Consider the following 20169-nt stretch of genomic DNA (forward strand, 5'->3'; position numbering starts at 1 on the left):
GAACCCCATAACATCTGCATCCTGGTTATATTATACAGAGTTTTTCCCTAACTGATTTGTTAACAGACTCATAGCAGTCATAGATTACAGCAGTGTATTGTATGTGTACAATAGGAAGCCAGAAGGTTCTGAAACGTCTTCAGGTAAGCAAAATCCGTAGCCTCTTATGCACAGGATTCAATACAAGGTGACCATGGATTATACTGAAATCCAAAGCCACCAGCAGTCCTGTACTTGTGTAACGCTGACCAGTGCACAGAAATAGCAGTACAGTAGTACATAGGCACCAGAAGAGTAAAAACAATGCATTAAAAACGTTTAAAATGAAGTAGGTAGTGTTGAATTTACCCCTTCAATGCAGACACAAAAGTTGCTGGTTTGGACAACAAAAATAATTTATTTACATACTCCAAAAAAGGTGCAACGTGCTTCGCCGGCATATCCCACCTCCTCAGGCAATACAAGGGAGCATACAACTCATGTGGACAGAGGCGCTAAGCTAAGAAAACAGATCGCATGAGTTGTATGCTCCCTTATATTGCCTGAGGAGGTGGGATATGCCTGCAAAGCGCGTTGCATCTTTTTTGGAGTATGTCAAGAAATTATTTTGTTGTCCAAACCAGCAACTTTTGTGTCTGCATTGAAGGGGTAAGTTCAACACTACCTACTTCATTTTAAACATTTAAAGCATTATTTTTACTCTTCTGGCGCTTCTGTACTACTGCTATTGAGTCAACCTTTGGTGGAGTGGACTTGGCCCCTTTCTTCTAATCTACAGAGAGAGACTTCTTAATCCTGAGTGGGGACAGGTCTAATTCTCCCCACCTGCCCTTACAGTGGTTACCTGGATGGTAACCCATGTTTGTGAGTATAAATTATACTTACATCTCCATCACATACTACACTGTACTGGGCTCTCAGTGTCTCCTTTTTTATATCTCAGTGCACAGAAATGTGTAACGCACTGCTATGCTGCATTGCCAGGCAAAGTGGCACTGGTGTGGGTGTAAAACTGTGTGGTTAATTGTACGGCGCACACCCCAGCATATATATGTGTTTTAACAGATTATGTTGGCATAACATAAACTACAACTGCATTACTAATCAAAGGGCAAGTTTTGGTTTAAGAACGGTTTATCTTTTAAACTGAACATTACTGATGTTTTATTCCAAGTCTCCACATGTTCCTTCTGTTTAACATATATCAAAGTCCCAGTTTCTTGGCCCATGCATTACATTTGGCACATCTAAAATGTGTAAGATTAAAAAGTAAGGATGCACATTTCATTGTTTCATAATCCTTGGTTCATAATCCTTGGCAAACTCTAATTAAATCATCAAAAACACGCCGCTTGGAGTAATGAATACAGAATTAGCATTCTGAAATAGAATTCTGTCATCACCTTGTTCATTAACATTAAATATTAACTAATCAGTCCATCAGTACTTAACCACTTCACAACGGAGGGGTTTTACCCCTGAAGCACCAGCGCAATTTGTACATTGCAGCGCTGCTTCCATTCATTTTTTACTGTGATATGATTGGTTATTGGGGACTGGGGTCCCCATAACCAATCATTGCACTGCAGAGCGGGGGTGTGTGCGCGCGCGCGCGGGTCGCGGGGGCGCGCGATCGCGCGCTACACGTTTGTTTACATTAATGTGTTATCAATGGAGACTGCTTCTGTTTGAAGCAGCCTCCATTGTGTCCGCAATCGGCGCGTCTAATTGGATTTAGGAACGCTTGTTCCTAACATCCAATTAGTCACCTGCTGTGCTGGCTGGCTGGAGTGTGCGCGCGAGGTCCCCGCCCACTCCCAGCCAGTAAACAAATAAGTGCGCCTTTCTCCGTCCCTGGGGGTGAAGCAGTGCGCAGAGGGACGGAGAAATTTAGCACTGGGGGGTCAAGTGGTTAAATCATCAACACCCTTTAATATCACCTAGGTCTGCATCATACATTATATCAAGAAAAACACACTTGTAGAGCTGTGTGACTTTGTTGGGCAGCCTGACTAGACGCTGTTTGCAGTACCAAAGGTATAGCAAATGAGGAGACACCCAAATATGGTAAAATAATTAAAAACTGTTTAACAAAAAAAAAAGAACCTTCAGGCCAGCGTCATGCTGCATATTGATGTCAGCGGTGCCACCAAAAACAGGCTTTTGTGGAATACAGTGTTACTATGCGGTATTCCCCTCCTGGCATCTGGACAAACAGGAAGTGACGCGCGCTTGCAGTCACTTCCTGTTTCGGTTATACGGACGTGCACGGAAGCTTATTGTAAAAATACAGTTCCGTGTATACGCGTCGCAATGTCACCACACAGCCGCCGCCAACGGTTTTAAAATCCCTGCGTCGCCATAGATTTACACGACTTCTGGTCCGCCACACGTGGCCACAGATACGCGTAGCAATGTAGTTATGGAAGCGCGTCAGATTGAGCACTTCCAGCGCACTGCACCACAGGTAATATGAAAGCACCTATAGACTTTCATTGCCCTGCGGCAGCAGTGCGGTAAATCACCATGATGCACCGCGCCAGTGTGAAAGGGCCCTGTTGGTTTACTTTTATGTGAATGAAATTCAACTACAGTCATTAAGGAATAACAATGATTATTGAAGCACTGTAAAATCAACATGTTTGATGGGTGTAACTTTCTTCTTTGGGTCACAAAAACGTGCCATGCAAGGCAAGGTTGAAGAAGGGCTCCTCCATGTTCTGAAACACGTCTTTTCAGTGCCTCAATAAACACGGTTTTTCATTCACTTATTTTTTGTTCACATAAAAATTAGTTAAAAGTTATACTCCTTTTTTAAATATTTTTTTTTTTTCGTTAACCAAAGGTTCATTTATTGAAAAACATTATGGCATACAGGTAATAATAAAGATCACATTGCATAAGAATATGCATTTTAAGGTTTAAGCACAGTCAATAGGAACTATTAAACTGAATCTGAAGCTAAAATGGAAAAAAATAAATAAAAAAAATCTGATAATTACCTAAGGAGAGGGAAGACTCTGGGTCCTATAGAGCCTTCCTGTTCCTATCCTGGTCCCAGTGTTCCCCCGCAGGCTTCTCCATTTAAATCTTCCACCAAGGGTGGCATTAAAATTTTGAGGAGCCCGAGTCCTTCCGCAGATGGGCGGCTCTGTACTGCGCACGCGCTAGTGCGTGAGAGAGGGCACGTGCGCAGTACAGAGAGGCCCGGCTTCAGGAAGACTCAGGCTCCTCAAGACTTCCGTAGCTCACCTGAAGGGGACGAGAGCAGTCTCCAACTGATTCCTAAGAGACTAACGAGGTAATCTGCGGGGGAACACGGAGACCAGTAGAGGAACGAGAAGGTTCTATAGGACCCAGAGCCTTCCCTCTCAAGTAAGTATATGATTTTTTTTTTCCATTTTAGCTTTAAAGGAGGTAGTAAGAGGCGATACAAATGAATTATACAGTAAGCCGGAATATCCAGTACGGCACAGGCACAGTAGAGTAATGGTGCAGTGAATAGGTGCAGATAAGGTAGTAAATCAGATAACAGTGTGACATAGTAACGTCAAAAAGAAAGAAAAAGTGGGAACTTCATATATGCAGATTGCTCAGCCAACGGTCTTAAATGCCAGTAAATTTATTGGGGCACCTTCTGCGTTTGTACACTTGTTTTTATATAGCAATGTAGATTTTACTTTTGTTTTACAGTCCTCAATAGCAGGGCATGTAGATGTACATCTTAAGCCCCATCTACACGATACGATTCTTTGTGCGATTCAATTACGATTCTATTTACGATCTGATTAAATCCGACATGTCTGATCGGGATTTAATTCCATTTGCTATTGCAAAACAATGGCAAATCGAATCGAATCCAGATCGGACATTTCGGATTTAATTGGATTGTAAATAGAATCGTAATCGAATTGCACAAAGAATCGTATCGTGTAGATGGGGCTTAACGGAAGGCAACACATTGCTTGGCAGCATAAAGGGCTTTGATGAGAAAGGCTTTGCCGCATATTTTGATATCAAGTGAGACTGGTGAGCCCACAATGCAACCAGGCCACTACCATATTTTTTGGACTATAAGACGCTCCTGACCATAAGACGCATCTAGGTTTAGAGGACAAAAACCAGGGGAAAATATATATACTAAACCTGGTGCATCCATGGTGAAGGGGCATCTTGTGGATTATGCCCCCTTTGTACCTCTTGTGTCTCTCTGTGTCCTTCTTTGTCCCCCTTGTGTCTTCCTGTGTCCTCCTCTGTCCTCCTTGTGTCCTCTTCTATGCCCCTTTGTGTACCCCTTGTGTCCTCCATTTGTCCCCCTGTGTCCTCCTCTGCAAGGGCACAGTACAGGGAGTCCCTGACATTGCAGCGGGTTGGAGGTTTGTATTGGCATGCGTTCACAAGTCAGGAACTGCCTGCATTTGGACTATAAGATGCAGTGACTTTTTTCCCCACTTTTGTGGGAGAAAAAGTGAGCCTTATAGTCAAAAAAATACAGTATTAATATAAGTCTGCAATGGGGAGACATTGCCATAGCAGGTGTAAAAAGGAGGGGTTTTGTACTACAGTTTTAATTGGTATAATCTTTGGCCTCTTTTTGTTATACCTCTAGTATTACTGCTGTAGGAAGGGCAATATTTTAAATTTCACATACCATTTCAATGCTGGGCATACACGGCGTCGAGGGGAGGATTATCAATCTGGCTCGATTGATAATATCCGACGTGTCCGATCACCGCGGGGGATAGATTCCGCGCCGGTGGGGACAAGCAGGAATCGATCCGCGCGCACGAGCGGGGACCCGGCGGGGGTCGATCCGGCGGCTAATCGGCCGCCGGATTGACCCGTGTATGCCCAGCATTATTCTGGGAGTAGGACTAGCTTAGTGGAGTACCTTTACAGCTGCAGCCTGCATGGCAACCCAAGTTTGTATATTCCACAATTATTGTTTACTCCCTAAAAATCTTTAGACCATCTACACTATTATTGGCTTTGTATAATTCATAATTTGATATTAATGACAGTATGAACAAATCCTAGGAACCAAGTATCCAAAGCTTCTTAAAAACTGCATAAACACAAACTTATGATCTTCTCTAAAGGCTTGTTTTTCCACCAGGGGCGATTCGCTGCATTTCCCCGCATGTGAATTCGGATGGGTAAAGCACAACCTACTGAAATCAATACCATTGATTTTACCATTCTGTTATATGCCTTGACAACGTAGCGGTGCATTATATGAATAAGCAGCATGAAATTGTACAGGAGAGTGCGGACCCTTTGGATTATTTTATTTGAAATGTTTGGCCCACCGACTTCGAAACATTTAATTGTGTGCAACTTCTTCTTGAATATTGAAATCAATAGGCTGCCACCCGATTTCCATGCAAAGGGGGGAGGGAGGGGGAGGGGAGTAGACTGCAAGCATCAAATAGATGGCGTCACGCATGAGAATGCCATGCCTCCAGAATTCTATATTAATTTTCTCATTCATGGGGTATAATCTTGTTTTTGGATTATTGCATCAGTATTTGTTAAAAAGTTCAATAATTTCATAACTTGAAGTTTTCCATCCAAATTCTTCTTTTAACTATACTCCTAGTTTCATTTTTTTTCCTTTGCTGTAATTTTGTTGTGACAATTTGTTTAAGGAAAAATAAACTTATTTGGAAACAAAAAAGAAATATATAATAATAATAATTATTATTTACAAGGCATCGGCTGTATGTTTGTGTGCCAATTTGTCCAACTGTGATTGGCTACAGCAATGATGGTGCACGTGTGTCGGGATAATGTGCGTGATGTCCCAAGCGATGCAGTGCGTACGCATGCCCTATGCAGGGCAATGAATGCCACTAATAAAATATGATTGGTAGACATAAACAGCTAGCCTTTCCTCCACTCTTCCATTTTAGGAAACATCTGTATATGTTAACAAGGGCAAACCCAAGATTTTCATGGGGGGGGGGGGGGGGGTATTCCTGAAAGGTCTCCCTCAGCCATGCACAACACAGTATAATAATATGGTAGGACATCATGCTGGGTACACACAATGCAATTTCCTGTCCGACTGACAGGATCTGACAACTATTTACGAAATGTCTGATCTGCTCCCAATCGACAACGGGATCAATCAGGAGCAGTTTGGATACGGATAATGAGGATAGCTGACATTGATAATGAAGGGGAATGTGAAGTATTCACCCAGCAGTGCTGGTCCATGCTCTGTACACGCGCTGCTGCTCCATGCTCACACGCTGCTGCTCCATTCAAAGTCAACTGTAGCAAGGAAAGAAAGGTGGCAGTGCTGTGAGCTGCAGGATACCTGCAGATATTCTGGTGTCTCAACTTGTGCCTGTCCCCACACACTGTACCTGTACCGGCCCTGGTCTGAGGGGGATTCTGGGCAGCTGTAATCCCCCCCCCCCCCCTCCATTTGCCTATGGTTAAATACTGCTCCTAGAAGAACAAAATCAAATATAAGCAAACTTGAGCTCTGCCCCATTTCATTTTATCCAGTGGCGTAGCTAAGGAGCTGTGGGCCCCGATGCAAGTTTTACAATGGGGCCCCCTAAGCACTCTATACATAACAATTGATACAGCGCACCAAAACCTGACAATGGCAACTACAGTGTCAGAGGTGCAAGAAGGGGATGGGGACCAGTTTGTTAATGATTACCACTATTCAAAGTATCTATAGAAGTGATTATTATGAGCACAGGACCAATAGAAAGCTAATACCGTAGTTGAGGGAGGGCCCTTCGGGGCCCCTCTGGCCCAAGGGCCCCGATGTGGTCGCTACCTCTGCACCCCCTATTGCTACGCCCCTGATTTTATCCTAAACAGACTAGCTGAGAACTACACTGGTGCACATAACTGCAAGAGCACAAACATGGCTCAATGAGCGGGAGTTAATTACATTTCAGATCTGGATACACTGGGAGATTTCATCTCCATGGAACAAGGCAACAATGGAGGGCTTTCAGTAAAAGCACGTAGCAGGAATGACACAGACACCTACATGTTACTGTAGAAACTTCACCAGCAGTTTATCAGAGTTCAACAACAAGCAATGAATTCTAGATTTCCTGTTCATCATCCAGGAATATTTGGAAACGCATAATGAAAAAATGTAAATCAAATTATTAGCAACGCACTAGACAGCTTACAATCTGCTCTTCAGCTTTAGTAGCCACACTTGCTGAAATGACCTTTCCGCAGACTCCAAAATACTGCTTGCATAAGGCCTAAGCGACACACACACTGGGCTGAAACAGCCATTTGGAGCTCATTTTAAGATCTGACACACCAGCCTTTATGAAAGAAACCCCTAAGGGCACTGTTCTCTTCCTTAACCCACCCACTGGACCCTGCTCTATGGTGCACCCATTTGTGCCATTTCCATGCAAACAGATGCGTCCACACATTTGCATACTGCTCATTTCCTGCAGTGCTGCCTGCAGGATCTAACTTGATACGGACAGGTCGACACTAATGGTACACGTGTACATACCTTTAACATAAGCTCGCAGAGAGGGCCTCGATCTACCTCTTAGGCCTGGAACCCACCAGCAGCCTTTTCTAAGCGCTAGCGATTTGAAAAGCTCTTGCTAATGCAATGCTATGGGGGATTTTTATAAAATCACATCCCTCAAGTGGGATCACACCAATAGCATTACATTTGCAAGAGCTTTTCAAATCACAAACGCTTAGAAAAAGGTTAGAAATGGTTGCTAGTGGGTTCCAGGCCTTAAAGGACCACTGTCACGAAAATCTTAAAATTTAAATATATGTAAACATATGAGCCTTAAATTACTTTTCTCTTATGTTGCTGTCACAGTACGTGGTAGAAATCTGACAGAACCGACAGGTTTTGGACTAGCCCTTCTTCTCAAGGGGTGCTTTTCAGGGTTTTTGTTTATCTTCAAAAGCACTTAGTGAATGGCAGTTGCTCCGTCCACCTGCCAAAAAAGTGTGCAGCGATCATGGAGGCTGGCCAGCATCTTTGCATAAATCCTTTTCAAGGAGTGTCTTTATAAAAAAATAAAAAACGTATGCTGAGAATCCCCCATGAAGAGATGGATTAGCCCAAAACCTGTCAGTAATGTCAGATTTCTACTGCCTACCACAAGTGACAGCAACATAGAAGAAAAGTAATTTATGGCTCATTTTACTCTGGAAGAAACATGCTTCTTATTTGTATGTGTTTACAGGTATTTTATATTTTAAAGAGATTCTGTAACAAAAAAAAGTTCCCCTGGGGGGTACTCACCTCGGGAGGGGGAAGCCTCCTGGTCCCAATGAGGCTTCCCACACCCCTGTAGCTGAAAGCAATCCAACGTTGGCTCCCCCAAAGCGACCCACAATCCTGACAAGGCTTGCTATATTTACCTTCCCTGGCTCCAGCGGGGGCGTTGTTGCGGCTATCCGCACGGAGATAAGCGGAAATAGCCAATCTCTGTCGAGTCCGCTCTACTACGCAGGCGACTTGCGCCTGCGCAGTAGAGTGGACCGACAGCGATCATCTATTTCGCCTATCTCCGAGCGGAGAGCCGATACTGTGTCTGCGCTGGAGCCAGGACAATGACATTGGCTCCTTGATTGAGATACAGATCTCTGCTGTCACTGTGACAGCAGAGTGGGCAGGCTGAGTATCGCTGAATCAGCGGGATCAGTGGTAGCAACAGGAACGGTGGGGAATAGTGAAGCAAGAGGGATATGGAGGCTGCCATATTTACTTCCTTTTAGACCCTGAACAAGCATGTAGCAGATCAGGTGTTTCTGACATTACTGTCGGATCTGACAAGAGTAGCTGCATGCTTGTTTCTGGTGTTATTCAGTCACTACTGCAGCCAAATAAATCAGCAGGGATGCCAGGCAACTGGTACTGTTTACAAGAAAATATAAATAAACATGGCAGCCTCCATATAGTTCTCACTACAGGTTCCCTTTAAGCAACCACAAACGGAGCAAATTTCAACTACTGTATATACTCAAGTATAAGTCTAGAAATGTAGGTCTGATTCACTTCATAAAAGTATAGGGGTCAACTTGCACATGAGCCATGGGGAACACTGAGCACACTGAGTTATGGGTGTAATAATAGTGATAGTCCCATTTGCAGCAATTTACCAAGTGGTAAGGTATACTTTGAGCAAAGGAAATACCAACAAAACACAGGTCTGAAAGTCCTGGCCACAACAATTAAGAAGGAAAGGGGCAGAGGGGAAATCCTGAGCTGCATAAAAGGGAGTGAATATTTTCAGCACTTGTGGGCCTGAAGTAATGAATGTATTGGCTGCACTTAAAGGACAGGAGGGGTTAATGGCTGCAATACTGTATGCAGTGCAGTCATATACCCCTCCTGGTCCACAAGTGCAGCCATTAACTCTGCTGGGTAGACTTATACTTGAGTCAATAAAAAATTCCAGCTTAAGGCCCCGTTCAGACTGCAGAACGCAGACCGCAACGCATGCGGACCGCAACGCGTACGAACGCACGCCATCCGCGTTCGTATGCGTTGCGTGGCTGATCCCATCACTGAAAAGTGAATGGGACAGCCATGCGTTTTTACAAAAAATGCGTGCAGCATGCGTTCCCGGACCGCACAGGTCCGGAACGCATGCAGTGTGAACATCAGACATTGCACTCTATGCAATGTCTGATGTCGTGCGTGTCGGCCACCTGCACGCGTTTCCAAAACGCGGCTGGAAACGCGTGCAGTGTGAACGGGGCCTAAGAGTGTTAAATATTGGACTCGACTTATACATGAGGTCGACTTGTATTCGAGTATATACGGTAGCTACCTCTAGAAGCTGTTAAACTTATTCCGTTGCTTTATTGGCACTCCCTCTTTAAATAAAAAACACCATTAGATACTGAATGTGCTGCAGAGCAGTAACAGGGGCTTGTTAGCATTATTTGTTCAGGGAAAGTGGGGCTACACATTAGCATATGTATACAAATAAAGTAGCCATCACCTGTTTTCAACCCCCTCAGCCACAACCTCGTCTGTGTGATCCCAGCCGACACTTAACGGAATACAGAGCAGTTGGAAAAAGTTACGAATTTGTTACATAACTCTCTGAAATGCCAGTATTGTCCATGTGCTGCTCCCCTCCCCACTGGCACAGACGTGTTTGGCCAAGGTGAATGTTCCTCTTTGTAGAACAGGCAGCAGATGAGAATGCCTGAGAGAACAGTTACATCATTTACACGGCTCTGAATCTAGCCTTGGATGAATGTGCTTTAGATTTCAGCTGTCTATACTGATACAGAAAGGGGGGAAAAAGTAAATTAAAATAAATCATGGCTGGAATCTGTTCAGGGATTCCTCCTCTTTTTCTTATACACAGTCATGACGGCACCAAATTCATCTAGAAATTTCTGCCTATGTGTTCTACTGAAGCCATGGAAAAATTACAGTAGTTTTAGTTCAGAAAATATCTATTTGAAGCCAAAATTTTAGTCTGGCATAGCAAGATAAAACCTCTAACTCCTTAATACCATGTAGTTATCTTACCTGCCTGATGTTTTGGTAATATTTGTATAAAACACTTTTTCATGTGCTGTTGATGATGGCAAAAGCCACTTGCATTTTATGCCATCTCCTGGCAGCTACTTCAGTTTCAGAAGGGCTTTGCTATTACTAACCACTGCAGCTGTTCCAATCAGTCGCCCTGATAACCACCCTGCTTTGCTCTTCAAACAGAATCATCTTTCCTATACATGACTGATACGCCAAAGGGGAGGCAGGGGAAAGGTGTGTTTGGCCTTGTTTCCACTATAAGCGTTGCTGTGTGCATTCCAGCAATGTGTATTCCTGTACACAGGAACATCAGGAGTACACTGACTGATGTTCAGGCTACATGCGCTGTGCAGCCATGTGATGCGATATTGCACTGCTGCAAGCATTTCTGGCAAAGTGCAGTGCTGACCCATTCACTGTAGTGCACAGCAGGTGTGCGATCGCAGGTGTTACATTCCGATTGCATGGCCAGAGCTGACATAAAGTTAACGTTTTATACATACCTGGGGCTTCCTTTTTTTTTTTTTCATTCACAGGGGCTTCGTTTGCCTCGAGGAACACTTGTTCCCCTTCACCAATCAATCCCCTGTAATAGCCGCTGGGAACGAGACAGTGCACACCCGCCGCAACACTGCTGGATGCATATATCTGTCCAGATTGCTGCTAAGCAGCTCCTGCTGGATTGATACATTCATCCAGTTTACTTTAAGTAGTTAAGCGTTACCTCCTTTACCTAATACTGCCCACTACAGCCATAGAGATTAAGGCTTCAAAAGGATCATGGGAAACCAGCAACTTTACTAGCGTAGTCACCCTGGCGTTCAATTTTCCCAGGATTTCTGTGCAAAAAGTGGTTCAATTAATTTCAAATAATTTTCAAGTTTTTTTTTTTGTGTAATTTTTTTTATATTGAAATCAATATAGGTTATTGTATTGAATTCCATAAAAAAAAAATGTGTTTGCATTGAGATGTTGATGATGTTGTGTGGTATCATCAATGCCGATCGGCGTGGGACATGTCATTGCCGAGGAAGAAGAAAAATCTGCCAAGGGACATGGAAGAAGGCACTAGGGAAGCTATCAGAGGTTTGCGACGAGGGATCAGCACGCCAATGGTGAGTATAAAACCCAGATGTATAGCCAGGTATACAGGGAGCCAGATGTATAGCCAGGTTTTTAGGTAGTCAGATGTGCAGCCAGGTATATAGGTAGTCAGATGTGCAGCCAGGTATATAGGTAGTCAGATGTGCAGCCAGGTATATAGGTAGTCAGATGTGCAGCCAGGTATATAGGTAGTCAGATGTATAGGTAGGCAGATGTATAGGTAGGCAGATGTATAGGTAGGCAGATGTATAGGTAGGCAGATGTATAGGTAGGCAGATGTATAGGGAGCCAGGTTTGTGGGTGGGGGATCCCCATTCTATGTGTGCGGATGGCCTTGCCAGGTGGGGGCTCCTCATTCTAAGGGGGGAGGGGGGGGAATTCCCCTTTGAATGCGTGCGGATGGCCGGGTGGGGGCTCCCCCTTCTAAGCAGGGGAATACCTTCTATGTGGGTGGATGTCCGGGTGGGGGGTCCCCCTAATTTGGGGGATCCCCCTTCTATGCGGCGTGCTGTGGGTGTCCCCCTCCTCCCATACGATCTCCTCCCCCCCCCCCCCCCCGTCTGAAGCACCTTGAGGTGGGATCTACTCACCCGAAGGTTCTCTCCTGCGGCGGCTGGCTCACTTCCTCCTCCATTGCCGAAGTCTCGTTCTCTGTGTAGTTACAGTACGAGGCTTGGTGACGTCACCAAGCCTCGTACTGTAACTACACAGACCGGGACTTCGGCAATGGAGGAGGAAGTGAGCCAGCCGCCGCAGGAGAGAGCCTTCGGGTGAGTAGATCCCACCTCAAGGTGCTTCAGACGGGGGGGGGGGGGGGAGATCGTATGGGAGGAGGGGGACACCCACAGCACGCCGCATAGAAGGGGGATCCCCCCAAAGAAGGGGGATCCCCCACCCGGACATCCGCCCACATAGAAGGGGTATTCCCCTGCTTAGAAGGGGGAGCCCCCACCCGGCCATCCGCACACATAGAAGGGGGATCCCCCCACTCACCCGCATAGAAGGGGGAGCCCCCGCTCGGCCATCCGCACACATAGAAGGGGGATACCCCCGCCCACATAGCCAGCACATACTCTGCCCCGCTGGCTGCACAGGGATTCCCCAGGGTGGCTGGATGCTAGTTCTGCACGCTGGGGGTAGCACAGATCGCTACCCACAGCGTGCAGACAGGCATCCAGCCATCCTGGGGAATCCCTCTGCTGAGGGAAAAGTGGAGCTGGCGGCGCAGAGAAACAGGAAATCTCCCTGGCAGTATTGACGAGCCTAGCTTGGCATTACCACTTTCAGCAGGTTTCTGCTGGACGAGCCAGGCTCGTCATTACCGCCAGGGTGGTTAAGTACCTGTAAACACTGCAAAGCAAACACAATGCATAAGGAAACGGTGCGGTACATGTACATCAAAAAAGGGCACCTGGAAAAAAAGGGCACTCCATCATCAGAGCGGGGATGCGCATGCATCGGGCAGGGGCAAACGCAGGATTTTTAAGGGGGGGGGGGTTCCTGAAAGATCCAGAAGCACGTATGTCCCCGAGTGCTTCCGAATACAGGTGGCTCCATACTGCCCATGCACAAAAGTGCGCTGGCGTATTACGGAGCTGCCTATCTTTGGAAGTACTCAAGGACACGAGTGTTTCTGAGGGCTTCTGGTAGCAGCAAATTTGAACGGGGTACAGCGCTGGAACAACTCCCCAAGAGAGGAACAGAAGATAGACTTAGTTTGGACAATTCAGTGGAATATGCTACATAGTGTCATATAGCGCAAGCGATACCCATATGATGCAGGGATATATGCATCTGCGGAAGATGGCGGCGCTATATAAATACTAAATAATAATATTTTGCCTCACCAGGATTGCACTTTTATTTAGCTTTCCTGTATGACAAGAACACACAGCCAGCTCTAGGGGAAGAGGGAAACAAAGGTGAATGAAGGAGGCTGGTGCACACCAAGAGGGCTTCTGAGTGTTTTTCAAATCAACAGTGATTTGAAAAGCGCTTGACTAATGTTACCCTATGTGGGTGTTCCCACAGCAGCGTTGTGATTTTTTCAAAATCGCAGGTATACTGCATGTAGCATGTTTTTGAGCAATTCATTCAAAAATCGCTCTGAAAATCACTTCACAAAATCACACTCACAAATTGCTAGCGATTGCTATTGTCATTTTGGCGTTGCACTAGCCCAGAGAGAGGAGTGGAGAAATTGAGAATAGCCTGAGATGGAGCAGAGAACTTATCTGTATTGCAGTCCCACATCAGACAGGCTACTTGCCTGTAATCGGACTCCTGTCCCTGTCAGTCTCTCACACAAGTCAGAAAGAAGCCCTCCTGGAGTCTAGGGACTGTCAAAAACTTTTCAGCTTGTTAAACACCTTACCCACACATGCAGTCATTATAACAATGGGGAGAGACCAGACAGATGTTTGCCCACGGACCCTGAGTCCAGGCAAGCTCTGCATCATGCTGTGCATATTTACCAGCTTGCCTGCACTCTAATTTCATCATGTTGGACACTTCTGTGCTGTGGAGAGTCCAGGACTCCATAATCAACATTCTCTCACTGCAAGCTGCATCTTCTTGTGAGGGAAGCTGGGCTGCCTCTCTCATTCTATTAGCTGGAGGGAAGCACCAGAAGTAAGAAGGGAGGGAGAATGAGGCTGTTTATATTATGCTGGCTTCCCTGGCTGAATACACAGCTCAGTGCAGGGGGGAGGTTCCAGACACCCGGAATAGCCCCCTCAGTTCGCCAGTGATCGGCACATGCAATCCCCTGCAAACTCGGTCACAAGGACCTTACGCCAATCGGCGTTAGGCAGTCCTGGGGCTGCTGCCACGTCCATGCCAATTGGCGTGGAGCGGTTGTAAAGTGACAAAAACTCTCATATCGCTTATCAAATAAAAAAAAACAAACAAAAAAAAAAACAATATATTTAGTTACTTGAGGAGTATTCGTATTTTCCAGATAATATCGTTTTAGTTATTAAAATGTATGTAAATAGAAACGATAACTATGGTAAGTGTGTTTGTAAATGTGATTATTCACCAGGCGCCCATTGTAAACATTATTCACCGGGCGTCCCAAATTTCCCGTTGGCCGCCCATTAAATGATATTTAACATGATAGTCAATGACGGCACCTTTTTCTTCCACTTGCCTCATGCACCCAAATTTCCTGCTCCCGCGCAGTACATGCGTCCACTCAGGATGCCCTAGCGTCGTTCACATTACCTGCTATTTTCCATCTGACGGACTTGCGGCGTTAGAGGCGCAATCTTTTTTGCAGAAAAATGCAGCAGGTCAGGATTTTGCATTTGCGGTCAGATCCGTGCTCATTTCGGTTGACCGTGTAAATGCATTCAATTAACAACATAGGATGCATTCAGATTTGGTGTTTGCCTGTGCTCCAGAAAATGCAGGGTTTTTTGTGTAGTGTGAATGGGCCCTTACAAAGTTGAGTAATTTGTTGGGTATAACAACCCCAGAGTCTGTCAGTTCAAATAACCCAGAAGAGTTACCCGGAGTTACTCAAAGTACAACCGTGTTTATACAAAAGATCATTTAATTTTTCCTTGTTGCATTTTGTTTTTTTTTATAAATGGTACAAGATGCGCATTTAACTCACCACAGGCTGTTTACACAAGTAGCGGCACAGCTCCCCGATGTACTGGAACACTGTGACGTTGTACTTCTTGCAGTCTACCCAAAACTGACTTGCTGAAAACTTCTTCCTCAGCACGCATGTTGTACCTGTGCATGTCATTCAAAAACATTCATAGACTATAGTCAAGCACACATAAAACTGTAATCAAAGCACAAAGTTATTTTAAATCTGCTTCTCAGCTTATGTAAAACTCCGATCTTAATGGTTAACCTAATCTGATAAATCGTTTTTGCCCCCATTTTAGCCATAATCCCCACCTAAAATAAACTATTGAATTAAATAAACACTATTACCCTCCAGGTTTTAAAGCAAAAACAACATCTACTACTATCCAGATAACCTCTTTTTCAAGGAAGATCTTTAGCAAGATGATGCCAAACTGCATTGCTTACAGCGAAAGAATCCAGGTGCAAAACTTGCCTACCTGCAGTTCATACCGTCACCCACTGAAAATATTTGATATAGAGTATTGTTGTTAGAAGGCAGAAAGATGCAAATAAGGATAAGCAAGCACAGCTTCGTAAGAAACAAAACTGCGCCCGCTCCTGCCTGAGAAGGGGGCCATGGCAGGCAGCGAGGGTTAACTTACTTGGGGGTCCGCTACTTGCCACTGCACCCCATCCTCCCAATACTTCCTGTTTGACAGAGGAAATTCCTCTGTGCAATAGGAAGAGTCCAAAGGGTGGAGCACCATGGCAAGAGACTGATCTCTGGATAAGTTAACTCTTATTGTTGTGGCCCTGGCCTCCTTCTCAGATAGGACCGACTACAGTTTTGCTACTCACAAAACTGTATTTGCATAATATGTATGTATATATATATATATATATATAATATCTATATCTATATCTATATCTATATATATATATATAAAACCCATAACAATTGTTCGAGATGGTTTCAGACACTTTTTGCAAGTGTGTACGGGTGTCCCTAGATGTCTCTCCTCAGTTGCTTAGTGACTGTAAATGCAGGGCTGTGGAGTCGGAGCAATTTTGGGTACCTGGAGTCAAAGTCGGTGGTTTCATACACTGAGAAGGAGGATTTTTGTACTTTTGGACTCCACAGCCCAGTGTAAATGCATGACACCAGAGCCCCCCCCATCCCCCGCAGAGAATGATTTGGCTCTTTTCAAAACTGTCACACTACACTGAAATTCCCTGTTAACCACTTAGGTACCAGTGAATAAATTGAGTTGAACTTACCTGCTTCTTGCAGCCCCCCTGGAGTCCTCCTATGCCCACAATTCCCATCCAAGTCCCTCCAGACAGAAGCGGCGACCCCCATTAAGTTGGCCGGCCACCAGTGTGCGGAAATTGCTACTGCTCATGCGCAGAGCTCTCCCGTCCTTGGGAGCGCGATCAGGGTGCGCGTGCTTCGGGCGCGACCAGCCAGCTTTGCAGAGGTTGCCACTGCTGGCCGGAGGGACTTGGACTGGCGTTGTGGGCGTGGGTGAACTCCATCTCTATGACCACAGAGCTTTGTGAACCAGTCAGAAGCTGATTTCATTGGCTCCTGACCCTGTGATCAGTTTGAGCCAATGAGATTGGCTCACAGTGATGACAAGAGTCAGAAGTAGAGATGCGAAGTTCGGATCTTTTCAATGATTCGAATCGGATCATTGAAAAGATCCGGATCTTTGATCCGAATCTCGGATCATTTTACTAGGGAAGCATTCGGGGGTGTAATGACTAGCAGGACAGGACTTTCCCTGCGGTAAACAGAGAAGGGGAGGGGGGTGGACACACAGAGAAGGGGAGAAGATGGGCAGAGGGCAGGGAGTGGACAGAGAAGGGAGGAGGGACGAGCAGAGAGCAGAAATGTTTGCACACAATACCCACATGCTGCAATCATATGCTTTACATATATTTCACCCATATGTTCATCTGGGCAGCACGGTGGCGTAGTGGTTAGCTCTCTTGCCTTGCAGCGCTGGGTCCCTGGTTCGAATCCCAGCCAGGGTACTATCTGCAATGAGTTTGTATGTTCTCTCCGTGTCTGCGTGGGTTTCCTCCGGGCACTCTGGTTTCCTCCCACATTCCAAAAACATACAGATAAGTTAATTGGCTCCCCCTAAAAATTGGCCTTAGACTACAGTACTTACACTACATAATTTAGACATATCGTAATGGTAGGGATTAGATTGTGAGCTCCTTTGAGGGACAGTTGGTGACAAGATCTATATATATATATATATATACATTGTACAGCGCTGCGTAATATGTCGGCGCTATATAAATACTAAATAATAATAATAATCTGTATACTTTGAATGCAAACGTCGCACAGTGAAAGAAAGCATTCCCCAAAGCATTCCCAGAAGTGAAGTGCAGCTGTTTAGAGCAGTGCAGGAGGATCATATTGCCCTGCAATGACAGTTCCTGCCCTGTCCTAGCCCAGCACACTGTCTACAAAGTTACTGAGCTTTGCCAAAAGTTTCCAATTTGTTCAATGTACACAACTACGGAACAGACAGCCTGTAATGAGCAGCACATTATAGCCAGTATGTGTGCTCTACACATATCTGGCAGTGGCACTGATGTCCCCTCTCTCTCTCTCTCTCATCTACCTGTCCCTGGCTCCCCTCCAACAGAGCGATCCATCTCTGCTCTGCTTCCAGGACCCCACTGCCCGCTGAGAGGGGGGGGCGTGCCGCTCCTGGCCCCACCCCCTTTGCGATCCGAATCACTCATTTTGATGATTTGGATGATTCGACTCACAAAAGAGATTCGGATCAAAGATCCGAATCGTTCATGATCCGGACAACACTAGTCAGAAGACAATGAAATCAGCTTCTGCCTAGCTCATGGAGCTCTGCTGTCATACCAACAGCAGGGCGAGTGAGGTGGAGTGGGGAGAGAGCGTCGCGAATGGCAGTAATGGCAGGAACGAGCGAGAAGGATGTTGAAATCTACACCCTGTCAGAAATATGAGGCCACAAACAGGACATAGATGTCAACTAGCGCTGTCCACAAATGGTTAAAAAATAAATTTGTATTCTGGTTTTTACAAAACAAATATGGACTTTCGATTATCATTTTGTCTGAATTTGGATGGTTGGAGGCGCCCAATAGAAATGATAAGTACATTTTTTTGAGATGGTAAAAGATAAAGGATCAGAGTTGGTATTCTCTGACTAATAAATTTGACTTGGTCAGATTAAGGTAAAATATAATTTCATTTATTTGCGAACAGCACTGTGACAGTTTGTCAAATGTATTAGTCAGAGAATACCAACTCTGATTCTTTATCTTTTACCATCTCAAAAAAATTCACTTATTTCTATTGGACGCCTCCAACCATCCAAATTCACTAACTACATCCTACCTAGCAGGAACTTTTCGCGCTCTCTTGTGGAGAGCTGAAAAATATTGTTTCATTTTGGAGTTGCGACCGAACGAACCTACGGTGAAAAAGGCCGAGTGGAGACGGTACTTCTCCACCTGCACATACGAGTGGTTGCCTCCTTAGAGCAACCCATTTTTGTGAGTATAAATACATTAGATACTCTCACTTTGCCATAACCAAGAAGGTATCACACCAGAGTGGGCTCCCGGTGGCCGGGTGTCTGTTTGTTTTGTCTTTTGTCAGTTTCGAATTGTCTGAATCTACTTTCATGGAAAAGTAACTTGGAGCTACACTGTAATCAATATACTTAATGCAATATCTTAGACAGTAAGCTGTATCATTAAACAGGAAGATCTGCATATGCTTGTCTCTATCTCCCCTTAGGTGTGTTTTATGTAAGGTTTAACATGTGCATACAATGTTCTGTCTCTCCTTCAGATTATCTTAATCCTGTTAATATGGATTTGGCATTCATAAACCAAGTATGTTGCTCCCCTGATACAGTACTACACGGGGAGTCCTGACCCGAGCGGAATGACACCTGCATTGAAGTTTTGTTATACACTGTATCTATGATGGGGCATGAGCAGCACCATTTCCACAAGGAAAGGAAAGTTAACAACCTCAGCAGCAGGGGGCTGACGAAAGAAAGGGGGATGGAGATTCTGACAGTCATGGGAGTAAATGGAGTGACAGGTTACACCAACTGCAGCTTCCTCACTCATACCTGCAGTGTGTATGCAATAGACGTCCACTCTGTAGAGGAAATCTATTATAGCCAGAGCAGAGAAAATTAGAGCAGAAGTGGTGCTAAAGCAGACCAGTACCTCAGTGCGACCATCCAGAATCCTTGATTTGGGCATCTGCTCCGCTTCTGCACCAGTTTTGCTACCATTTTCTTCACACTGGTTTTGATTAATCTGCCCCCAGTGTGTCATGTCCCCCCTGTAAACAGATCTACAGCCTATAGGTGAAGAAAAGAGATTCAGCAACAATGACTTCAGGGGTTTCCTTCATTTCAGGAATTGAAACATTGTCACTTTCTGGCAGGGAGTGGGAGCCTGTCGTATACACAATGCTAGGGCGATTGACACAGCTGCAAGCGGTGTGATGCCCCAGTCCGCTAACACAAAAGACATCAGAAAAGAGTGGAATCAGGTGAATCTGAGTCTGGAATACAACAGGGCAAAGAGCAGAAGCAGAGAAACATTAATCCATGATGTAACGTAACATTATTTCAACTCCAATTACAGCAAGTCCAATATATTCCATTACAGTTAAAAGAGAAGTCTACTTAAAAAAAAACAACAACAACAAAAAAAACAAAAAAAATTAAAAACATTATAATTACTGTAGTCCCAAGTTGCTTCTGGACCAATAATGCAATTATACTGTATAACTGATCTAAGGACCCTAAGTGACAGTGTGGGGCCCCAATACTGCATAGACGCTTCACTAGGCAGAGGTGTCAAGTACCGGTAATGTGTTCTGGGTTCATGAAGAAGGAATAAAGGACAACAGCAGAGGGCAGTTT

The 20169-nt window shown here is 45.0% G+C and overlaps 1 protein-coding gene across 2 annotated transcripts in view; it reads right to left on the bottom strand.

Annotated features, from left to right (window-relative positions):
* Positions 1-20169, bottom strand: part of SLC27A6 (solute carrier family 27 member 6) — a 75906-nt gene that overhangs the window by 25212 nt on the left and 30525 nt on the right. For both annotated transcript variants that reach the window (XM_068246678.1, XM_068246672.1), the window contains exon 5: positions 15249-15373. In XM_068246678.1, the coding sequence (XP_068102779.1) occupies positions 15249-15373 (125 nt within the window). The remainder of the gene's footprint in view (positions 1-15248; positions 15374-20169) is intronic.

The sequence above is a fragment of the Hyperolius riggenbachi genome, chromosome 1 (genome assembly GCF_040937935.1).
Source record: "Hyperolius riggenbachi isolate aHypRig1 chromosome 1, aHypRig1.pri, whole genome shotgun sequence".
NCBI classification, from domain to species: Eukaryota; Metazoa; Chordata; class Amphibia; order Anura; family Hyperoliidae; genus Hyperolius; species Hyperolius riggenbachi.